Below are 18,920 nucleotides of genomic sequence, written 5' to 3' on the forward strand. Positions count from 1 at the left end.
CATTGTGTGACATCGATGGCAAATCGGATACCACTGCACATCATGGTCGACTCTACAATAAATATGTCAGTCCATCACAGACATGATCTGAAGCTGCCAAGAGGCCTTTTTCCTAATTAGACATATCTGATAGAAAGATCACACGAAGAACAAGTTACCGGGCACTGAACTACCGAGCAGACCTCAAAGCACTGAGGTGGTCTGCTGAAAAAGTGCTTTAACGTAGCCATCGACGAACTGATAAAAGAAAATGGAACAGGGCAAGATTGAGTCCAAGTGCCAGAAATACCATGGATGTGCCAAAGTACCAAAAAAACCAGGTACTGGAGCAGTACAAACCGAACAGAGGCTGATAGGCCTAGAAAAATCAGGGCACTGTTACTGAACCAACTGCAAGGAAGACTAGTACATTTAAGAGAGTTTTTAAGAGCTGGAGTGATGCAGAAGCGCAAACAGAAACCTGTTCACCAAACAGTGGTCAGGAAAGGACTGACTAGAAGGCTTGGAGAACAGCATATATAACCTGCATGGATTGGTGAACAACATGTAGCTGGAAGCCTGGCTCACACTGTACCAGGCTACTGCTATCCTCAAGGGTCAAAATTCAGGGTTGGGCTTTCCCCCCCACACACACCAGCGTAGCTACACTAATACAAACCACCCACCCTGTGTAGACTCATTGCACTGGTGTAAAACATGATTTGCATCAATACAGCTCACCCACTAAATCTAAAAATTGACACCAATCTTTTCTCAACCTCCTCTCAATTAAAAAACCCCCACACATCCAGATAATTAAAAACAGAATTTACCAAGGAAACAAATGGCAGACCCTTGACTGTAGCTGTAGTGTCACTGAATGCTAAAAACAGACCCCCCCCCCCATTTTATCAGATTATAAATTAGTTGCTGTGGAGTAGGCTTTAAAAAGTTACATAATTACAAATAACCACCACATTGTTTCCAAGAACCTTTATACATCTTTTTAATTAGATTAGCTTTACAAGCAACTTGAGAGCTCTTTATAATGAACACTGCTTTTCAAATTACATGACTTTATAGGCAATCTGTAAATGAATCCTGAATTTCTTTGCCTGTTATAGAAAAAGGTCTTGTGTTTTACAGCTGGCTAATGTCATGAATAAAAATAGTATTATGAAGCTTTATCTTTAACCAGGACTAAACACATACAGGTCATAAGACAGTTTAAAAAATAGTTTTAAACAGGGACCTGCTTTGTGACACTCAAGATTGAAGATTTCAACCGACATGAAATGAACAGATTCTAAAAGGATACTGTTAAAGAAATGGCTGCTCTGATTTGTTGACCCTTTTGTAATGATTGACAAGAAATGATGAAGCAAAAAATTAAGCACTTTTTTTTTTAACCTGTCTGGCAAGCAGAAACCTATACAGTGATTAGAATTTGATACTTTGCATACCTGCAGCAATAGAAGTTTGAATTACAGAGGGACTAGAACAGAATTGAAAGGTTTATGCTGTACATTTTTGAAACAAAACCAATCAAATCTCCATTAAAATAATACAAAAGCAGATAAAATTAAAAGTGGTGGCTTTTTTATGTGTTTGTTTTGTTAAAGCTGGCCTAATGCAATGCACTGCACTGCAGACCATGTAATGAAGATTTACACTCCTTGGTCAGGCTGGCAGAGGCACTTACAGTAGAGGTGTCTTGTCTGATTTTCTGGGAAGGGAGGAAAGAGAAACTAAGCTGTAAAGAGTGAGAACTAATTAAGGTCTGAACAAAATGAGAATTTTTCCATAAGGTCTCCTCCATTGTATCACAATAAGAAGTTTTCCCTTGCCCCCCCCCACCGGTCAGTTTGTCACTAAATAAAATAAGGGTTGTTGGGTGGTTGTTGTTTTTTCATGTTTTACATGAATAGTAATCTTTTTAATAAAAATTACTGAGCTTTCCATAGAAAAGGTTTCTGATTGAATACAAACTATACAGATGCTAAAATTGTTGAAAGTTGTAATATTATATACAGAAATATTTCTGTACACTCACATTGTTTTGGCTATGTAAGGAAATCAAGGACAGATAGAAAAATGGAAAGGGGTGAGCTCAAATACCAAAGACATTTGTAAATATGGATGCTGCCTTTTAGGATTTTCTTTGTTTTCTCAAACTTTAAAGCTCAAGACTAGAACATCCATCTCTTAAGTAACAGAATTTCAAAGCTTTTGGATGCCTCATCTTTATTTCTGTAAAGTCCGTTTTTCCTTCAAAAAAATGAAAGTGTAAAAATAAAGTAATTTTTTTGCGCTAAATACTCAGGACTGATCAAAAGCCAGTGCCTTTTTGGGGAAATCCTTCAGCAGAGTGACAATCTGAAAATGTATTACACATGAAGCCTGTAGTGATGCACTTCAGCCTCAATGTATTGAATGTTCCCTTGATACTATATAATAGACCAAGGAGCCAGCCTGCAGATCAGACGGGACACCAATATTCAGAAAAAACACAAAGTTTGTGAATTTCAATGTTCTATTAACTTATGTACAGTAAAAGAACAACTTTCAGAAAGGAAGAAAAAAGGTGGAATTCTCCTGTCAAATACATAGGGAGGAGGTTCTGGGTACCTATAAAAGCCTAGGAAAGCCCTTATGTATCCTAGGAACTTGACGGTATTTACCAGGTCCCCAAAGCCATTTACATGGATAGTGTCGAGTTCACTTAGTGCCAGTCACTTAAAAAAAAAAAAAAAAGATATAGAATCCTTCCCCTCTGTGGATTCAACATACAACACCATGAATTAGAAGTTGCTGATAGTAAGATAATGATTTGTTTCTGTTAACAAGTTTCAAAAAGGACAGTCAAAAACAATACAGCAGCAATCTTTAAAAGTTCAAATTAGTGTGAGATATGAATATAAAACAATCAGGTTTTTAGCTGGTAATTAAAGTGCTCCTTTTCTGACTTTAGATGTAAAGAAAATTAAAGTGATCATCAGTTACTGGCAATTCTTATATTAAATTAGGTCTTTCATGGCAGAGAACAGTATGAACAGTTTTACAAAAATAGATCAATGATATTTTGGAGAATACTGTATTTTTTTACTCAATTTTGATAAATTGTACCTGGTCATACAAAAATTACCCCAAATCCAAACTTTACCATATAAAAAAAAGGGAGAAATGAATTGGATGACAGGTCTGGCAAAATATAAGAATGGAAAAATTCTATGTAGGGCACTTATTTCATGTCCATATGTGTATGCTATTTCTTACTGATTGCTTATCTTCTTTACATAAGCAGTCACAGGTCTGGAGTCACAGTCACATAGCACAATGGTTCAGCAGTCAAAATCTTCTGTTTGATGCAACATTGAAATGCTGTGTTTGTTTCCTTATTAAAACCTTGATTTCTTGTCAATTTTTCTTTATCCCATTATTCACATTCAAAAGTTAATAGTTTACTGGGGGAAGTCGCAAGGAGAGTTGCTAGATGAAATCCTTTATAAAACGTCTTTCCCAATTGAGTCAGAAGGTTTATTGAGTTCAACCCTCACACCTTTTTCACCTGCAGGAAAAAAAAAAAAAAATACATCAGCATGATGTTTAAGCATTTGCTAAATAGTGTGCTATAATAAAACTACTGTGCCACTTCTATGCCTTCCTGTTGAAAGTTTGGTACCATGCAAAATAGGTATTTTCAAATGGTATTCCACACGCTTCAGAAATTAAATTCATGGAGATATCCCATCTCCTAGAACTGGAAGGGACCTTGAAAGGTCATCGAGTCCAGCCCCCTGCCTTCACTAGCAGGACCAAGTACTGATTTTGCCCCAGATCCCTAGGTGGCCCCCTCAAGGATTGAACTCACAACCCTGGGTTTAGCAGGCCAATGCTCAAACCACTGAGCTAAAATAAAATACAAATTCATATACTTGTTACCTCCTTATGGGCCAAATTCTGAGCAGCTATTTTTATATTCAGGAAAAATTTTTCAAACTTTGGTGCTTAAAGTTTGGATCCGAGGTGTCAACTGACTGAATTATGGCTGAAAATCAAGTCAATTGTTTAGTTGTTCAAATATGGAGTTAAGAGCCTAACTTCAGACAGTCCATTTTGAAAGTGTAGGGCTCAGTCCTTACACAGGCAAACTCGCAAAGAAGTCAAGTGAACCTCAGAATTTGGTCCATCATCATTTTACTTTTGTGAAGAGAATTACTGAAGAGAAGAGTTTGTTATATATTAAAAAGGATAAAGATTTAACATCCTATCTGAGGTATATCCTAAACTGCCATCTTTCCTGCCCTTTTCGTTAGAAGTGAACTGTAATACTTTAAAGTAAAATAGAACTGTTTGAGTCTCCAAATCATTAACAGAAATCAAGTATTTAGTTTTGTAATTTTTAAATCTATACATATCAATGGTAAACCAAAAGAAAGACCCATCAGCTACCAAGACCAGAGTTGAACTGCTCAGATCTCTGCATTCCTTGGAAAACTGACACCTAAAGCAGAGAAGGAGCTACATTCCTCATACTGCTTTAGTAGTCCGTGATGTCATCAACTGTACCAGGGAAAATAGGAATCGTAAGCAGTGTGTGCATCTGCTCCCACATTTGGCTCCCATTTAAATCAGTGTCAAAACCCTCATTGACTCAGAGGAAGTCAGATTAGAACCAGATTCTCAAGGTGGTGAAAGTCACTACAGAGCCACTGACTTCATTAGTGCTATTCTAATTCCCAGCAGCTGGGAATCTGGCCCTATAACTATATATGCAAAAATATTTAAATTGACCTGTACTGCCAATGCCATCAATTACTTCACATTAATTTCATGTAGGACAGCAGAACTAAGCTGCTCATTCTGATAAAGCCTGCTTATTTGCACAGGAAAATTAAATCAACTTCCTCTTGAAGGGCAATCCACAAGAGGAAGGCAGATTTTAGCTAAGTGTGCTTAGGGCAGCCTTGCAGAAGAAGCGACTATCACAAAAATCAACATTTGTAAATGAATACATTCTCAATTCTTTTATTCCAGATATTCAGTTTTAGCTTTCTTTGCTTTTCAATACACACACTCCATTCAAGCTGATTTATCAAGTCCTGTCCAATTGTTAAAATTATCTTCTATTTTAGGTACTTGCATGGCCCCCATTACTCTCCAATGTATTTATCCTAGGTATTAGGGATGGGGAGAAGTAATATCCCAGTTTTACAGACCAGGAACAGACACACAGAGGCTAAGTGATTTGCCCAAGGTCATGCAGAAAGCATTTGGCAGAGCAGGGAACTGAATTTGGGTCTCCCAAGTTACAGGCTACCTACAGCCCTAACCATTTGACAACCTTTCTTCTAAAACATGACTACACAAATCATGTTAACCCTCTCTTGTTACAAAGTAGCACCCTCTCTTGGTGGCTGGTATTGACTATTTAGATTTTTTTCCCAGAAAACCAAGAAAATATATATATAATATACAAAGTGATTAATTACCAGTTAGATATTTTACTTTAGCTCGTGCTCTTTCATCTGCATCAAAATACCACACTGTTATTGCGTACCTATAAAATGGATGAAAATACAACAAATGAATTCCTGAAGTCTGGAAAACAGAGTGATGTTTATTTACATAATATAACCCATTTAATTGTTAGTTTTTTTCAGTACATTTGATAGAATAGGATTAGGGGAAATGGTGGGGAGAAGATTTTGTTAATTTCTACTATTTTAATATCATTTATATGAAGGAAATTGTTATTTGAAAAGAAAGTGGGTTTGCCATTGATGCTATGAATCTGCATTTTCCAGTAAATGCTATAAAATTATTACCCAAATCACATTCAAGAAACTTGAATGTATTGTATAGTCTACAGCCAGACCATCTTAGGTTGTGGTCTCACATTTCATAAATTAAGCAGGTTCAAGGTAGCATCATGCTGCAGGAAGTCAGGCTGATCATTCACTGGGAGGGAGAAGTAATTATCCCTTCCAGACAGATCGACCAGCATTCTATAGCCCATGTATAGTGCATGATAGGCACTTCAGAAATATTTTAGTAGTTTCAGTAAGTGTCACCCTTCCATCTGAATCAGTACTGAACCAATGCCCCAACAAAGCTTCTGGGGGTATTGTGCCTTTGGAAATACAATGTTTCAAACGAGACAGAATAAAGAGGAGGTCCTGCACACACGTATTTAAAAATCCCATGGTACATTTTGCAAAGGAAGTGGGGTGTTGAACTAAATAGGCTAGAGCATAAAGGTTATTACATTCTGCCTAATCAAAAACCCATGAATTTTCAACAAGCTGCCTGTCCTGCGCTGTTGTGTAGTGTTGCTGTACATTGTTAAACAGTAACATGCTTCAACCAGGAGCAGCTGATTTCTGTACATTTAAATATGTAGATTGCTTTATGACTCAGATTAAAAAAGTGTTCCATAAATGGAAGCTATTTATGCTTCTAGTTTACACTCTTAGCATGTAGAGAAACATGAATTATCCAATTCCTGTTGCTTGCATTAGTCACTAAGGTTTTCTTTCAGACAAACAAAATACAGCCAGAGTATTTCTGCTTGACTTGAAAATTTAATGTTTAAATATACATTGATTTATTTAAAGTATTAGAAGTAGCAAATAGTTTGAAGTCCAAAGTCTCAAAATGATGTAAAGGGGAATTCCCCTTTACTATGCACCACAGCTTAAGTATAGTGGAAAATCGAAGTTAAAATCAGGTCCAGATAAACTGTGAGCAAATTTTTGTGTTAGAATTTTTTTCTACTCCACACTTCACATAAAAACAGACATCTGATTACATAAGATAAAATTATATTTTCTGTATGATCCAGGTACTTGGTTCTGGATGCGAGATTCTCCACAAAATAGATTTTTAGGGAGTAGCAGCAATGTCATTAGACTTTCATCATTCTTGTTCTAGAGTTGAAATACAGTAACCTTTGCTGCCATGAGTAATACTGGGTAACACTGACCTTGATATTTCCTAACTTTTGAGTACTTAACTGTGCAATCAGAATATTCACTCTTTTAACAGGTTTAGACTTTTTTTTTTTAAATGGACTTTCCCCCTCTCCCTGCCCCCATTTTTTTAATATAAGAAATTTCATAGTCTGGAATTTTCCTATTTGGCTAGTTACCACCAGAATGCCCTGTTCTTTGCAAGGTGCACAGTAAATCTGCCAAGGGCTCCTCCTCCTCACACACTTCACCTGATGTGCATACCTTAGAAGGTGCATATTGAGTGAGGTGTTGGTCTTACAATGCAATTAATCCAATGCACTCCCTACAAGATCAAACACATGCACTGCGCACCCAAGTTAGTCTGACACACATATACCTACATTCCTTTGGGGTGTTGCTTTAAAAAGTGCTTTTGTTCTGATTACTTGCACACCCAAAGTGGGATAATCCTAAACACTGCCAAACAATGTGTAATAAACATCATCTAGCTTTTATAAGGAGCTTTTCATCAGTAGAATCTCAAAGCACTTTACAAAGGACAATATCGTTACCCCATTTTGCAGATGAGGAAACTGATGCACAGAAGTGATCTGCCCAAGATCACCCAGCAGGCCAGTGGCAGAGCCAGGAACAGAACTGACATCTCCTGATTCCCAGCCCTCTATTGTATCCTTTAGGCCACACTGCCTCACCAAATCAATGTAACCAAAACAGTCAAAAGGTTCAATGGGGGCTATTTCATCTTTTTTTTCCCCTCCTACCTAATTTCAACTTTCTGCTCCCAGCAGTTTTGACTATGGCCACTCAAAAAAAAAAAAAAAAAAAAAAAAAAAAAAAAAAATAGCAAGAATTTAAAAACAGGAAAACATTTTCTACCTATGATCCTTGTCCTCAAAAAAGCCTGAAACATTTTGGCTCAAGTTAATTATCCTTTATGCAAAGAGCAAGGACTTAATGTTGCCCAGCATTTTAATTTTAAGTATGGGAGTCACTACTAGCATCCCAGCTTTTACATCTTGACATATCAGAATGTTATGTGCAACATGAAATGTGGATACTACAGAATTAATAATTACAGTGATTTAGTAGTTAAAGTCACCACCCCAGTGGATTGGCAGATAGCATCTGGTAATGCCACATTGGAGACACAGGTTTGGCAGTGACTGCAGATATGTTCACCACCATTACCACTCTGCCGTAGAATTAGTAGCACATTGGTGAGAGCGAAGTTCTGTTTGCGATTCAGACAAGGAGCAATATAGTACTCCCTATCCATGTAACAGAGAGAGCGGAGTACAAAGGAGCGCACCTCATCCTTTCCCCAGCCACAGCCACTTTTGTGGTGTAAAACTGGCAGGGGAAAACGAAGGAAATTTTAAAATAAAAAAAAGACAGTAACCTCCCCAAATTAAAAGAACGCCAAAGAAAATTGCTATGGCTAGCCAATCTTAAACACATGTCGTCTAACTAGGAGCAAGGAGGAAAATTAATACACTATAGGCCTAATAAAAAGCCAGTTGTAATCAGTGAGAAGATATCACTGACTGTGAGTAGGACCCTACCAAATTAACGGCCGTGAAAAACACGTCACGGACTGTGAAATCTGGCTATTATAGGGGAGGGGCAGAGCTGGGGGCACCCCAGCTAGGGACTCATATTGTGCACCAACCTCCATCTGCTAGTCCTGGCCTGGGCTAGGGAGGGACGGGACTTCCTCTTCCCCTGTACGGGCTGCTCCTGGAGCCGAGTCAGACCCACCTCCAGGAACCTCCCCCAGCTGCAGGAAGCTCTGTGGCTGCTGGCTGGGTGCCCAGCTCTGAAGGCAGCACGGAAGTGAGGTTGGCTGTCAGCCCCCAACCCGAGCAGAAGGCTGCAGCTCCAGCTGTCTGTCCTGGGCACGAGGCTGCCAGGAAAACCCAGACATATGGTAAAGCACCCCCACATACTCTGTGACCCTCACTTCTGCTGGCTTTAGAGCTGGGTGCCCAGCCAGCAGCTGCTGCTCTCCGGCTGCCCAGCTCTCCAGGCAGCACCCCAGCAGCAGCACAGAAGTAAGGGTGGCAATCCCACGACCCCTTACAATAGCCTTGCGCCCCACCACCCCACGACATCCCCTTTTGGGTCAGGACCTACACAGTTACACCACTGTGAAAGTTCAGATGTAAACATCTGAAACCATGAAATTTACTTTAACTCCCATGACCATGAAATTGACTAAAATGGACAGTGAATTTGGTAGGGCCCTAACAATGAGCTCTGTATCCGACCCTTTATGAGACTGATATAGCTTTGTGAAATCAAAATTACCAGTGGTGTCCTGTTTTGAGTATTTATGTACCAAAAAGGATTTTCTGAATACCCAAAATTGTACCCAGAACTAGATTTTCTAGAAAGAGGAGAAATTGCATAGGAAGACTACAGTACGATGGCACTCTGATATCAAGCATCAATAGTATATTTGCAAAGGAGCCTCAAATTGTACAAGAAATGGGCTGTTTCAGGCCATACTATATTAAAATTTCCTCCTTGCTCTTAGTTTGTCATATGTTCTTCTACCTCTAACAGAAGCTTTATGAAATACATTCCTACATCTCATTCATCTTACCTTGTAGCAAATGCTGGCTGCACTTCATGAGGGTTGCGGCGGTCAGACCAGAAAAACAGCAATCTATCAAATTTGGGTTCAATATCAGCAAATTGAGCTTTGCCTTCTGGGAATATTCGAAGAATACCTCCACTTACCTAAGTGATTTAAAAAAAACAGTCTTAAATATTTATTTACTCTTCATCCAGTGATTTCAAGGTGCTTTACAAATAGCAACTCTCAACCCCCGTTTTACAATAAAAGGGTTTTTTGTTTTTGTTTTTTAACCACTATGCATTTGAGGAAGTGAAACAGATGTTAAGGTGGTGACCGAAACCACAAAGCAAAAAATCAACACAGCCCAGTATAGCAGAGTTTTAATTCTGAGTCCCACTAGGTTTCGCTCTCTCCAAGGGCAATTATTGATTTGCTAATGATACATTTAAAAAATCATGAACCTGTAATTTAAAATAAGAAAAAGTTGACAACTCTTTTTTTAAGCTTTTGGGGAATCATTGTTCTTTGGATGTCATGTCACTGTCCATTTATTTCAAGCCCTTCCAAACTTGGAGCTCTTAAATAGGTGGGTTTGTATGCATATCTACAGAATACCAACATCAGAAAAAGGAGAGAGTTACTCACAATGAATATATTTCTAAAGATCCTGGTCGTCTTTGGTCACATTGCGCCTCCCTCCAGCTGGTTGCTCTGAGGGTATCCTATCCCTAGTTTTTTAGCAATACATAGCCATTCTAGTACTTTAGTATATACGCTAGCGTGGCATCTCTAGAACTATGACATTGTTTTCAATGAGCCTTCATTTTCTCCAGAGGAAGACAGTAGTTTGTTGATTATGGGGAGGCTATGGTTCTTTTTTCCCCCCTCCTTCTGTCCCTTCTCCACCCAATGATGCCTCCCTTCTACGTCACAAGAGCCTGCCCATTCTTTATCCCTGTAATCCGTTCACCCCTCTCCTTGGAAGGCTGCTGCTACTGTCACGGATATGGGGTGGACTGGCTCTATTCTGCTCCTCCACCAATTTGTGCTTCTCCTTGGGGCCAGAAATCATACTGGTAATTCAGGTGAGGCAGGTCAGCTACAGGTAGTTTAATCAGTGAACAGGAAAGAACTCACCACATCTAGTGAAAGCCTCCTCAAAGCCATGAGCTAATCTTTGCCCCTTCTCTGTGGCATAAACCCCCCCCCAATAAAATTAAAGTCATCAGTGCTCCAAATGCCAGTCTGGGCAGCTGCTGCTAAGACCCTTGAGTAAACCACGATTTTTAAAGGAAAAATCATCAAAATGTTCAGCCCTACCAATCTCTTTACAGTTTGAAGGATGCAGCCATGCCAGAATGGGCTAGTAACTTACTTTTTAAATGAAAGCGGTTTACCATTTTGCATAGAGGGGTCAGAGGTGTAGGCTTTGTGGGCTCCCCCTGACCTGGTTACTTACACTCACTCCAACTCAGTTTTCAGATCTTCAAATTGTACACAAGTATACCATCTACTCCACAGGGCTGCAGAGTGAAGTAGACAGTGTCATGAAAACCTTTGAACATGAAAATCACCATCACTGAACTCAGCTGTGGCCAGCTAAGCACAGGGATTTGCAGATCAGATCAGATTGGTTAATATTCCTCACCATTTCAGTTCGCTCACTTTTAAGGTGCTAAGCAACAGAAATGTATCGATAAATCACATGACTTTTCAGACAATCATGAGTGAGCTTTCCTTCTGTACATAATAATAGGGAATAATCTCTGCATAACTGATTGCTCCTTAGTCTCTCAGCAATGCAATCTTTGCAATCTGAATTTATGTTATAGCTCTGCATATCTTGTTCAGCTGTACTGAACCAGGATTAGCTACCAACACTTCCATAGTGTTAACTGCATTTAGACATGTTAGTCAAGCCCCAAATCCTAGAGAGTAACTAGAAAACTACTGGCTAAAAGCCAAATGGAGATTTCTATTAGATCCTGCACACAGAATGATCAGAACAGTGATCGCTACAGCCATGGTACCCATTTAGTAGTCTGTGGGCTAGTTTATATCACAAAGGCTTTGCCAGTATATCAACAATATAGTGAAGACATTATCTTATACTGCCAACAAGATTCCAGGCAAGGGAGACATCCTTCAGAACCTGAATTTATTAATTCTGCCATGAAGTACATTAGACTTTTGGGGAGCTCATAAAAGATCTTTTCTAAGTCTTAGGCCTGGTCTATAAGCTATTTTTGTACTGATATGACTATTTTGATTGGCGGTGATTTAAAACAACCCAACACAATAGTTACATTGGTACAACCCCCTAGAATGGTTGCAGTTATGCAACTATAAAGGTGCTTTACCGGTATAGCTTATTCCTCTTCCTGTATGAGTATATATAGCATCTTAATGTTGGTATAATTGAGTCCACACTAGACGGGGTTGTATTGCTTTAAACTCTACTGATATAGTTAAAATGGTACAACTGGTGTTTTTAAAAGAACTCCTTAACCTCCAGCTTCTCCCTTCAGGCAGAATGGGTGTTGGCTACGGTAATGCCAGCTTGACTCAAAATTAAAAAAAATTAAAAACCCACACGCACTACAAAGTTGAAGCAAATGTTGTATCTTTCGTTTGTACTTTCATACTAATCTCATTAATACATTCCCTCTTCAGTTACTTTTTGTTTAATATCAATTGGGAAAGAGGTTTGTTCTGTTTATATTACATTAATGCAGTGGTTCTCAAACTTTTGTACTGGTGACCCCTTCCACATAGCAAGCCTCTGAGTGTGACCCCCTGATAAATATATAAAAAAAGTGTTTTTAATTTAACACCATTATAAATGCTGGAGGCAAAGCAGGTTTGGGATGGAGGCTGACAGCTCGCAACCCCCCATGTAATAACCTTGTGACCCCCTGAGAGGTCCCGACCCCCAGTTTGAGAACCCCCGCATTAATGTGTATTCATACATATGAATATCATAATTTTTAGGTATCTGGGGTGCTCAGATACTAGTGTAATTGGCTTATTTTATGTCAAATAAGACATACAAAAAGTATATACCATATTAAGCTTATTAGCCCTTTCCAGCCTTCCACTCCAGGGAGGTTCTATCAATATCCTTCAAAACCCTGAAGCAATAATGCTTACTATTTGGTACACCTCACCAAGGTGTACAAGGAATTCTCTTATTTTATTTAAATTAAAATATAAAGTAAGTGATATGGAGCTCAATGAAAAGCTTCAGGAGCAGGAATCCTAAACACACACACACAGTGGAAAAAAAATTGTTAATTTCTCTCATATAGGAAGAGAAACTACATACCTTGGCATCCCAGTCTTTATTAAGATAATATATACACGTGACACATCTTCCGTCTCCATTTGGATTATCAACATGACGCACATATCCTGTTCCATTGCCTGGATAACAAGCCACCATTGCCTGCAATCAAAGAATCACCATATGAACCAAACGGACATTTCTCCTACCTGTAAAAATGGATTTCTGCACTTCATCTATGTCAGTTCACAATTAAAGCTTTTACTCCAACTCACACCTGTTAATAGGCATCAGCATCCATTGAAAGCTCCCTGAACTGGTGTAGCTATGGAAACAATTTACAAGAACAAAAAACATTCTCTTTACTTTCAGCTCCACAAGACCTGACTCACTGAAAGACTCTGAACAAAAATCCTCGAGACAGAAGTTCTGCTTGATATTTCCTTACTCCCTACCTGTTTGAATGACTCCACAATGAAAGGCAGATCTGCAAATGAAAACTTAAAGCCTACGTTTTAAAAGTCATTCCTTCAAAATGTTTTTATATATAAAACAAACCTCCCACAGAAGAATCCCTAGTATGCTTTCTAAGTAATAGTTTGTCAAGGTGGGTATGGACAAGTGGCAGATTCCATTTTTTGTGACTTAAGTCAATCTGAATTATTTCCCATGATAAGCAATTTCACATGAAAATCTAAGGATTTTATACTGCCACCCATCATCATAATACCCGAGTACCTATAATCATACACAATATTTTTTATTTTCCTTTTAAACTAAAATTATGACTTTTGCATTTTTGCAAAGAGTATGATGGCTTCCTCTCCGCACTCTCCTCCCCCCAAACTAGACTTAATGAAGGCCCATTGTCTACAGTTCCTTTCTAAGCCTAGGCATCACTGATTGAGTTAAAGTTAGACAAACAAATTTAGCTCAGAATTTCAAACCCTAACCCTAAATTTTCAAATGGCTGAGCAAAGTTTCAGTCATGCTAATCTTCTTATAAACAAGAATTGTACAGCTTATGCCTTGCTTAACATTTTAAAAACATGCCCCTCCCAATTTGAAATCTTTCAGTGCATGCTTTGCTGGCACTATGTTTTGATATTGTGGTTGGGAGAGGATTTCTGGAGGCAAAGCTTTTTTTAAAATATTTCTTTCTATAATATATACAAACATAGGGTATTATAGAGTTTATTCCAAATGCAAGAAATTGCTGCTTGGCACATAGATGGGAGGATATTTTAATAGCAGGTTTTAAAAGCATTTAAGGTTCATTCAGTAAAGACTATTATTACAGCCTAAAGTTTCCATGCGTTAATTATAAATAGGAAAGAAGATCTTGCTACAAGAGTAAAAGCTAACCTACATATTTTAACATTTAAACACAAATATAGTCCTACGTAGAGAAATTAGAATATATCCTTTGTTAAAGATGGGGTCAGTAAATACAAGTTTAAAATTTGGTGAATCTTAAAGTATGGACATATAGTTACATTAATGCAAAAAGCTAAGTTAATATGACATTACGGCAGAAGTCTCAAAGCCACAAAACCCACAAAATTCAGAGTTTGCTTAATCCCTTAAATGCATGCACTGTTACAGGATCTTACATTAAGTAAACATATTACACAGAGAAACATGACCTAATATTTGGCAAGGTCAACATTTATCACTGTTGCCACAGGAAGATTAATTCAGTATTGTTTAGATTTTGTGGGTTTATGATACCAAACAATGTCATATTAGTGTTCTGTAACTTCCTGTTTTTTATACACAGGAATTAATGAATGAAAAATGAAGCTAGTTTTGAAAAGGAAGACATTGGCTTCCGTAGAAAGACAACCTCTCTTTTGAAAAAATGTCAGTCTACCACAGAACCAGTATCTGGTATTCTAGAACTTGCACTGCTTTGAAAGCTGAGTCCAGTTTTTGCTGGATCCAGCCTCACCCACACCTATCCCCAGCTGTTATAATTTAATCTGCACCTCCATCCAAATTTAAAGGAATACTAAAATATATACAATAAGTTATTTGAGATGTTTGGATGAGACGTGCCACATATGTCCATTACAGATATTAAGCCTTAACACCCAGATGAAACAGGTACTACTAAACTCATGTAACAGAGCCTCTCTTTCTCAATTTTCTCCTAATGACTTGAAGATCATTCACTGAGTCAGTGAGAATCAAGAGTAAAACCTATGAATCCTGCTTCCCATACCAGGCCCTTCTAACCACCAGAAAATACTCCCTCAAAGACACTTAAGTGCATCCAGGGAAGAAAAGTTAGGGAAGAAAAGTTACATAGTTAGAACAACATAGCTTCCACAAATTTGTAAATCTGGAAGGAAACCAAATGAGTAAATTACAGGAAGATTCTCTTAATTTACTGTTTCTTGACTTAATCCTGGAGGCTGGATCGTACAATTTAAATTCTGCCTATTGAATCTATTAAAGCCATCTGAAGACGCAGATCCACCAGCCCTTTTTAAGATAGTACAATGAAAACCCCATTATCACCATCTAATCCTTTAATGTAGAATTTCCAATAAATATGTTTAAAGTCAGTTGTCAGTAATGCTTGAGAGTGTTTTCTATGATTCATGTGAATCTAAAATACTGTCAATGCTTAGAAACTAGCTTTATTTATTTTTACTTTAGAGTCTATTAGTAGCAGAAGCAAATACTAAAAGAAAATAGCTAGATAAAGTGTCACAGCAAAACTAATATATATTGGTCATATCAGTAACAGTGACTGCAAAATGAAAAGCAAACTGCAATAAACCGATATTGCACACTATATTTACATATATTGCTTTATTATTCATTCCACCCTTGCCCCATCTGAGTTACTCTAAAGGAAAATTAGAAAGCTTACAGTTTCCATAGTGTCTGTGAAATGTATTTTTTTCTTTGCCCAAAACAATATAAATATGTTCTCATGTACTGCAAAGTTATTCATATTTAAGAGTTTTCATTTTGCTATTTAAGGATACAGCAGTTATACATATGTACAATGAAATCACACTATGTTCTTCCATTATAGATGTGTGTGTGTGTGTGTGTGTGTGTGTGTGTGTGTGTGTGTGTATGTATGTATATATATATGTGTATAGACAGACAGATAAAATTAAGGTGTAATACCTTTATTTTTATTTCTATCTAACCCTCTGGAAGGCAATACTGAAAATAATGCAGAAGTAAATGCGCAGCAGAAAGACATACTTTTTATTTTTGGTGCTCACTAACTCCAAGCAAATCTCCAAACCTTCTGCGGATACACTTTCTTTGTCAAAATTGGCAGATGTTAAAAGCTTTTTAAAGAGAATGACTATAGGTGTGTCCCTATCTTTTTATTCATTTATATATATTGTTGATGTAGGAAGCTTATGTATTTCTTACTTTGGACTTTCCCTCTCCTTCCTCATACAGCTAGGCCACAGACAAAGTTCTATTTATTTATAGTACCTCAAAAGTTTGTAATTACCAGAAATAAGGTGTTCTATACCATAACAGTCACAAAGCCCCCTCTCCCTCCCCCCCACAAAATAACATGAGCATAGGGCATTTGTTAAATGTTCATCTATAATCTGTAACAAATGTTTTAGTGTTTTACTTTGTACTAGAAAAACTAGAAACATTTTCCATAGAAAAATAGACCCCGCTCCTAAAGCTATTCCTGCATTCATTAACTTGGAGCTTTTCCCCACCCAAGACTTTGAAACAGAATTTACAGTATAGATTTCAGGAGACTAAGTTAAGTGCTTGTATAAATAGAGAGTGTATAAAAGTGTTCCACTTCCTTCAAAACCCGCATCTGGTACCAATGTCCCCTCTAGGTCCAAATAAGCATGTTTCCTTCCCTGTAATGCAGAACTGCAAGGCCTTTTCCTGACAAACAATCATAATACAGAGTAGCTGTTTAAGATTTAACCAAATTTAATCTCTCTGCAATAATCAACAGTGTGTGGTTGAGAAACTAGCAGTGTCGAGTCATGCATTTATGTCAAGTCATGCAATCTATACTAGACCCCTTATGAGTACCATCCTTGAATAATACATTACAAATTTAATATAGGGAGTTGTGTTTAAAATTAATGATTTCCCCTCCCCACCCAATGTTATAAAAGATTAGAAGGATAATTCATTATTTCCTAGTACCAGGAGACACTTCATGAATAAAAGGAATCACTAATACTGGCTTTAGTCATAGGATTGCCAATTTTGGTTGAATGCATTCCTGGAGATTTCATCACACGACAATCTTTAAAGATTAATCTTTAATTCCTGGAGAATCCTGGCCAATCCTGGAGAGTTGGCAACCCTATTTAGCTAACTGCTTCATTCTTTGTTTAAAATTTATCTTATTTCTAATTAAAGGCACAACAGGAACTTTAATACTGGAATTTAGCTTACAAGTTAGCTTTCTTGATTTAAATAAGTTTTGTGCAAAGAGGGTTAGTAGAATTGGACCCACTTTAATAGGAAGGTTAACATATTAGTATATGTTTGTTTTAACACTGTTGAGGTACACAGTGTATGTTTGAAAACAGATTAAGATTACACAATCTATGATTAGTGCTCAAGTCAAAGTCTCAGTGACTAACTAAAATTCTTAATGAACAGAAAGGCTTGCTGCTATAATCACACCTCTTTAAAACAGGTATTCAGCACAAATGTGTAAGAAGCACATTTTAAAGTGGACAATTTGTACATATTGTATAGCATTTAATGCTGCCAACATCTGTTCTCCAGTCTAGGTATGACATACTACCCCTTATTTACTCTGATTATCTGGGTAGCATCTTGGTGCTTATAAAATTTTTGAATGAAAACTAGATAAAAATGTAAACAGTAGTTGATTACATGGAAAGGTCAGGATGGATAAAAACCAATGTTTGTTAAAAATCTCAAAAATCAGATTTTTTAAAAAAAATTTAAATTAAATATAGGTTTTTTTTTTTAAAAAAACCAGGTATTTGAAATTATGATCACCTATGTTAAGGCTTAAACTTACTATAATTATAGAATTTACTGCCCACCTTTTAAGTAGATGCAGGACCAGCACCAAACCTAGAGAAGTCACAAAATCATAGGCTTTAAGGTCAGAAGGGAACATGATCATCATCTAGTCTGACCTCCTGCACAACACAGGCCACAGAATCTCACCCACCCACTCCTGTAACAAACCCCTAACCTATGCCTGAGTTATTGAAGTCCTCAAATCGTGGTTTAAAGACCTCAAGGTGCAGAGAATCCTCCAGCAAGGGACCCGTGCCCCATGCTGCAGAGGAAGGCAAAAAACCTCCTGGGCCTCTGCCAATCTGCCCTGGAGGAAAATTCCTTCCCGACCCCAAATATGGCGATCAATTAAACCCTGAGCATGTGGGCAAGACTCACCAGCCAACCCGAAAAACTATCAGTTCTACCATAGATTCAACTGAAGCAGTTTGTAAGAATTTGTATTTGTTGTGATTCCCTAGTGTAAACACCACTTCAGAGTGCAGAAGCTCTCGGGCTTTGTTACAAGGATAGGTTCCTGGGTCAATGTTTTTGTTCAGTGATGTGTGGTTGCTGGTGAGTATTTGCGTTAGGTTGGGGGGTTGTCTGTAAGCGAGGATAGGTCTGTCTCCCAAGATGCCAACTCTGTCCACATATCTATTAAAGTGACATCATCATAGGACCTAATCACATCAGCCGTACCATCAGGGACTCGTTCACCTGCACATCTACCAATGTGATATATGCCATCATGTGCCAGCAATGCCCCTCTGCCATGTACATTGGCCAAACCGGACAGTCTCTATGCAAAAGAATTAATGGACACAAATCTGACATCAGGAATCATAATACTCAAAAACCAGTGGGAGAACACTTTAACCTGTCTGGCCATTCAATGACAGACCTGCGGGTGGCTATCTTACAACAGAAAAACTTCAAAAACAGACTCCAACGAGAGACTGCTAAGCTGGAATTGATATACAAACTAGATACAATCAACTCAGGATTGAATAAGGACTGGGAATGGCTGAGCCATTACAAACATTGAATCTCTCTCTTCTTGTAAGTATTCTCACACTTCTTATCAAACGGTCTGTAC

At 37.9% G+C, this 18,920-nt stretch overlaps 1 protein-coding gene across 3 annotated transcripts in view; it reads right to left on the reverse strand.

Annotated features, from left to right (window-relative positions):
* Positions 1–960: 960 nt before the first annotated feature.
* The window catches only part of EGLN1 (egl-9 family hypoxia inducible factor 1), a 43,771-nt gene continuing 25,811 nt past the window's right edge, over positions 961–18,920 (reverse strand). Inside the window, exons 2-5 of one of the 3 annotated variants that reach the window (XM_005291266.5) lie at positions 12,860–12,979; positions 9,559–9,695; positions 5,472–5,539; positions 961–3,547 (exon numbers count right to left, since the gene is read on the reverse strand). In XM_005291266.5, the coding sequence (XP_005291323.2) occupies positions 3,483–3,547; positions 5,472–5,539; positions 9,559–9,695; positions 12,860–12,979 (390 nt within the window). In that variant the 3' untranslated portion in view covers positions 961–3,482. The remainder of the gene's footprint in view (positions 3,548–5,471; positions 5,540–9,558; positions 9,696–12,859; positions 12,980–18,920) is intronic. The other 2 variants (XM_042848341.2, XM_042848342.2) reach the window with 2 other exon arrangements.

Source organism: Chrysemys picta, chromosome 3 (assembly GCF_011386835.1).
Source record: "Chrysemys picta bellii isolate R12L10 chromosome 3, ASM1138683v2, whole genome shotgun sequence".
NCBI lineage: Eukaryota > Metazoa > Chordata > Testudines > Emydidae > Chrysemys > Chrysemys picta.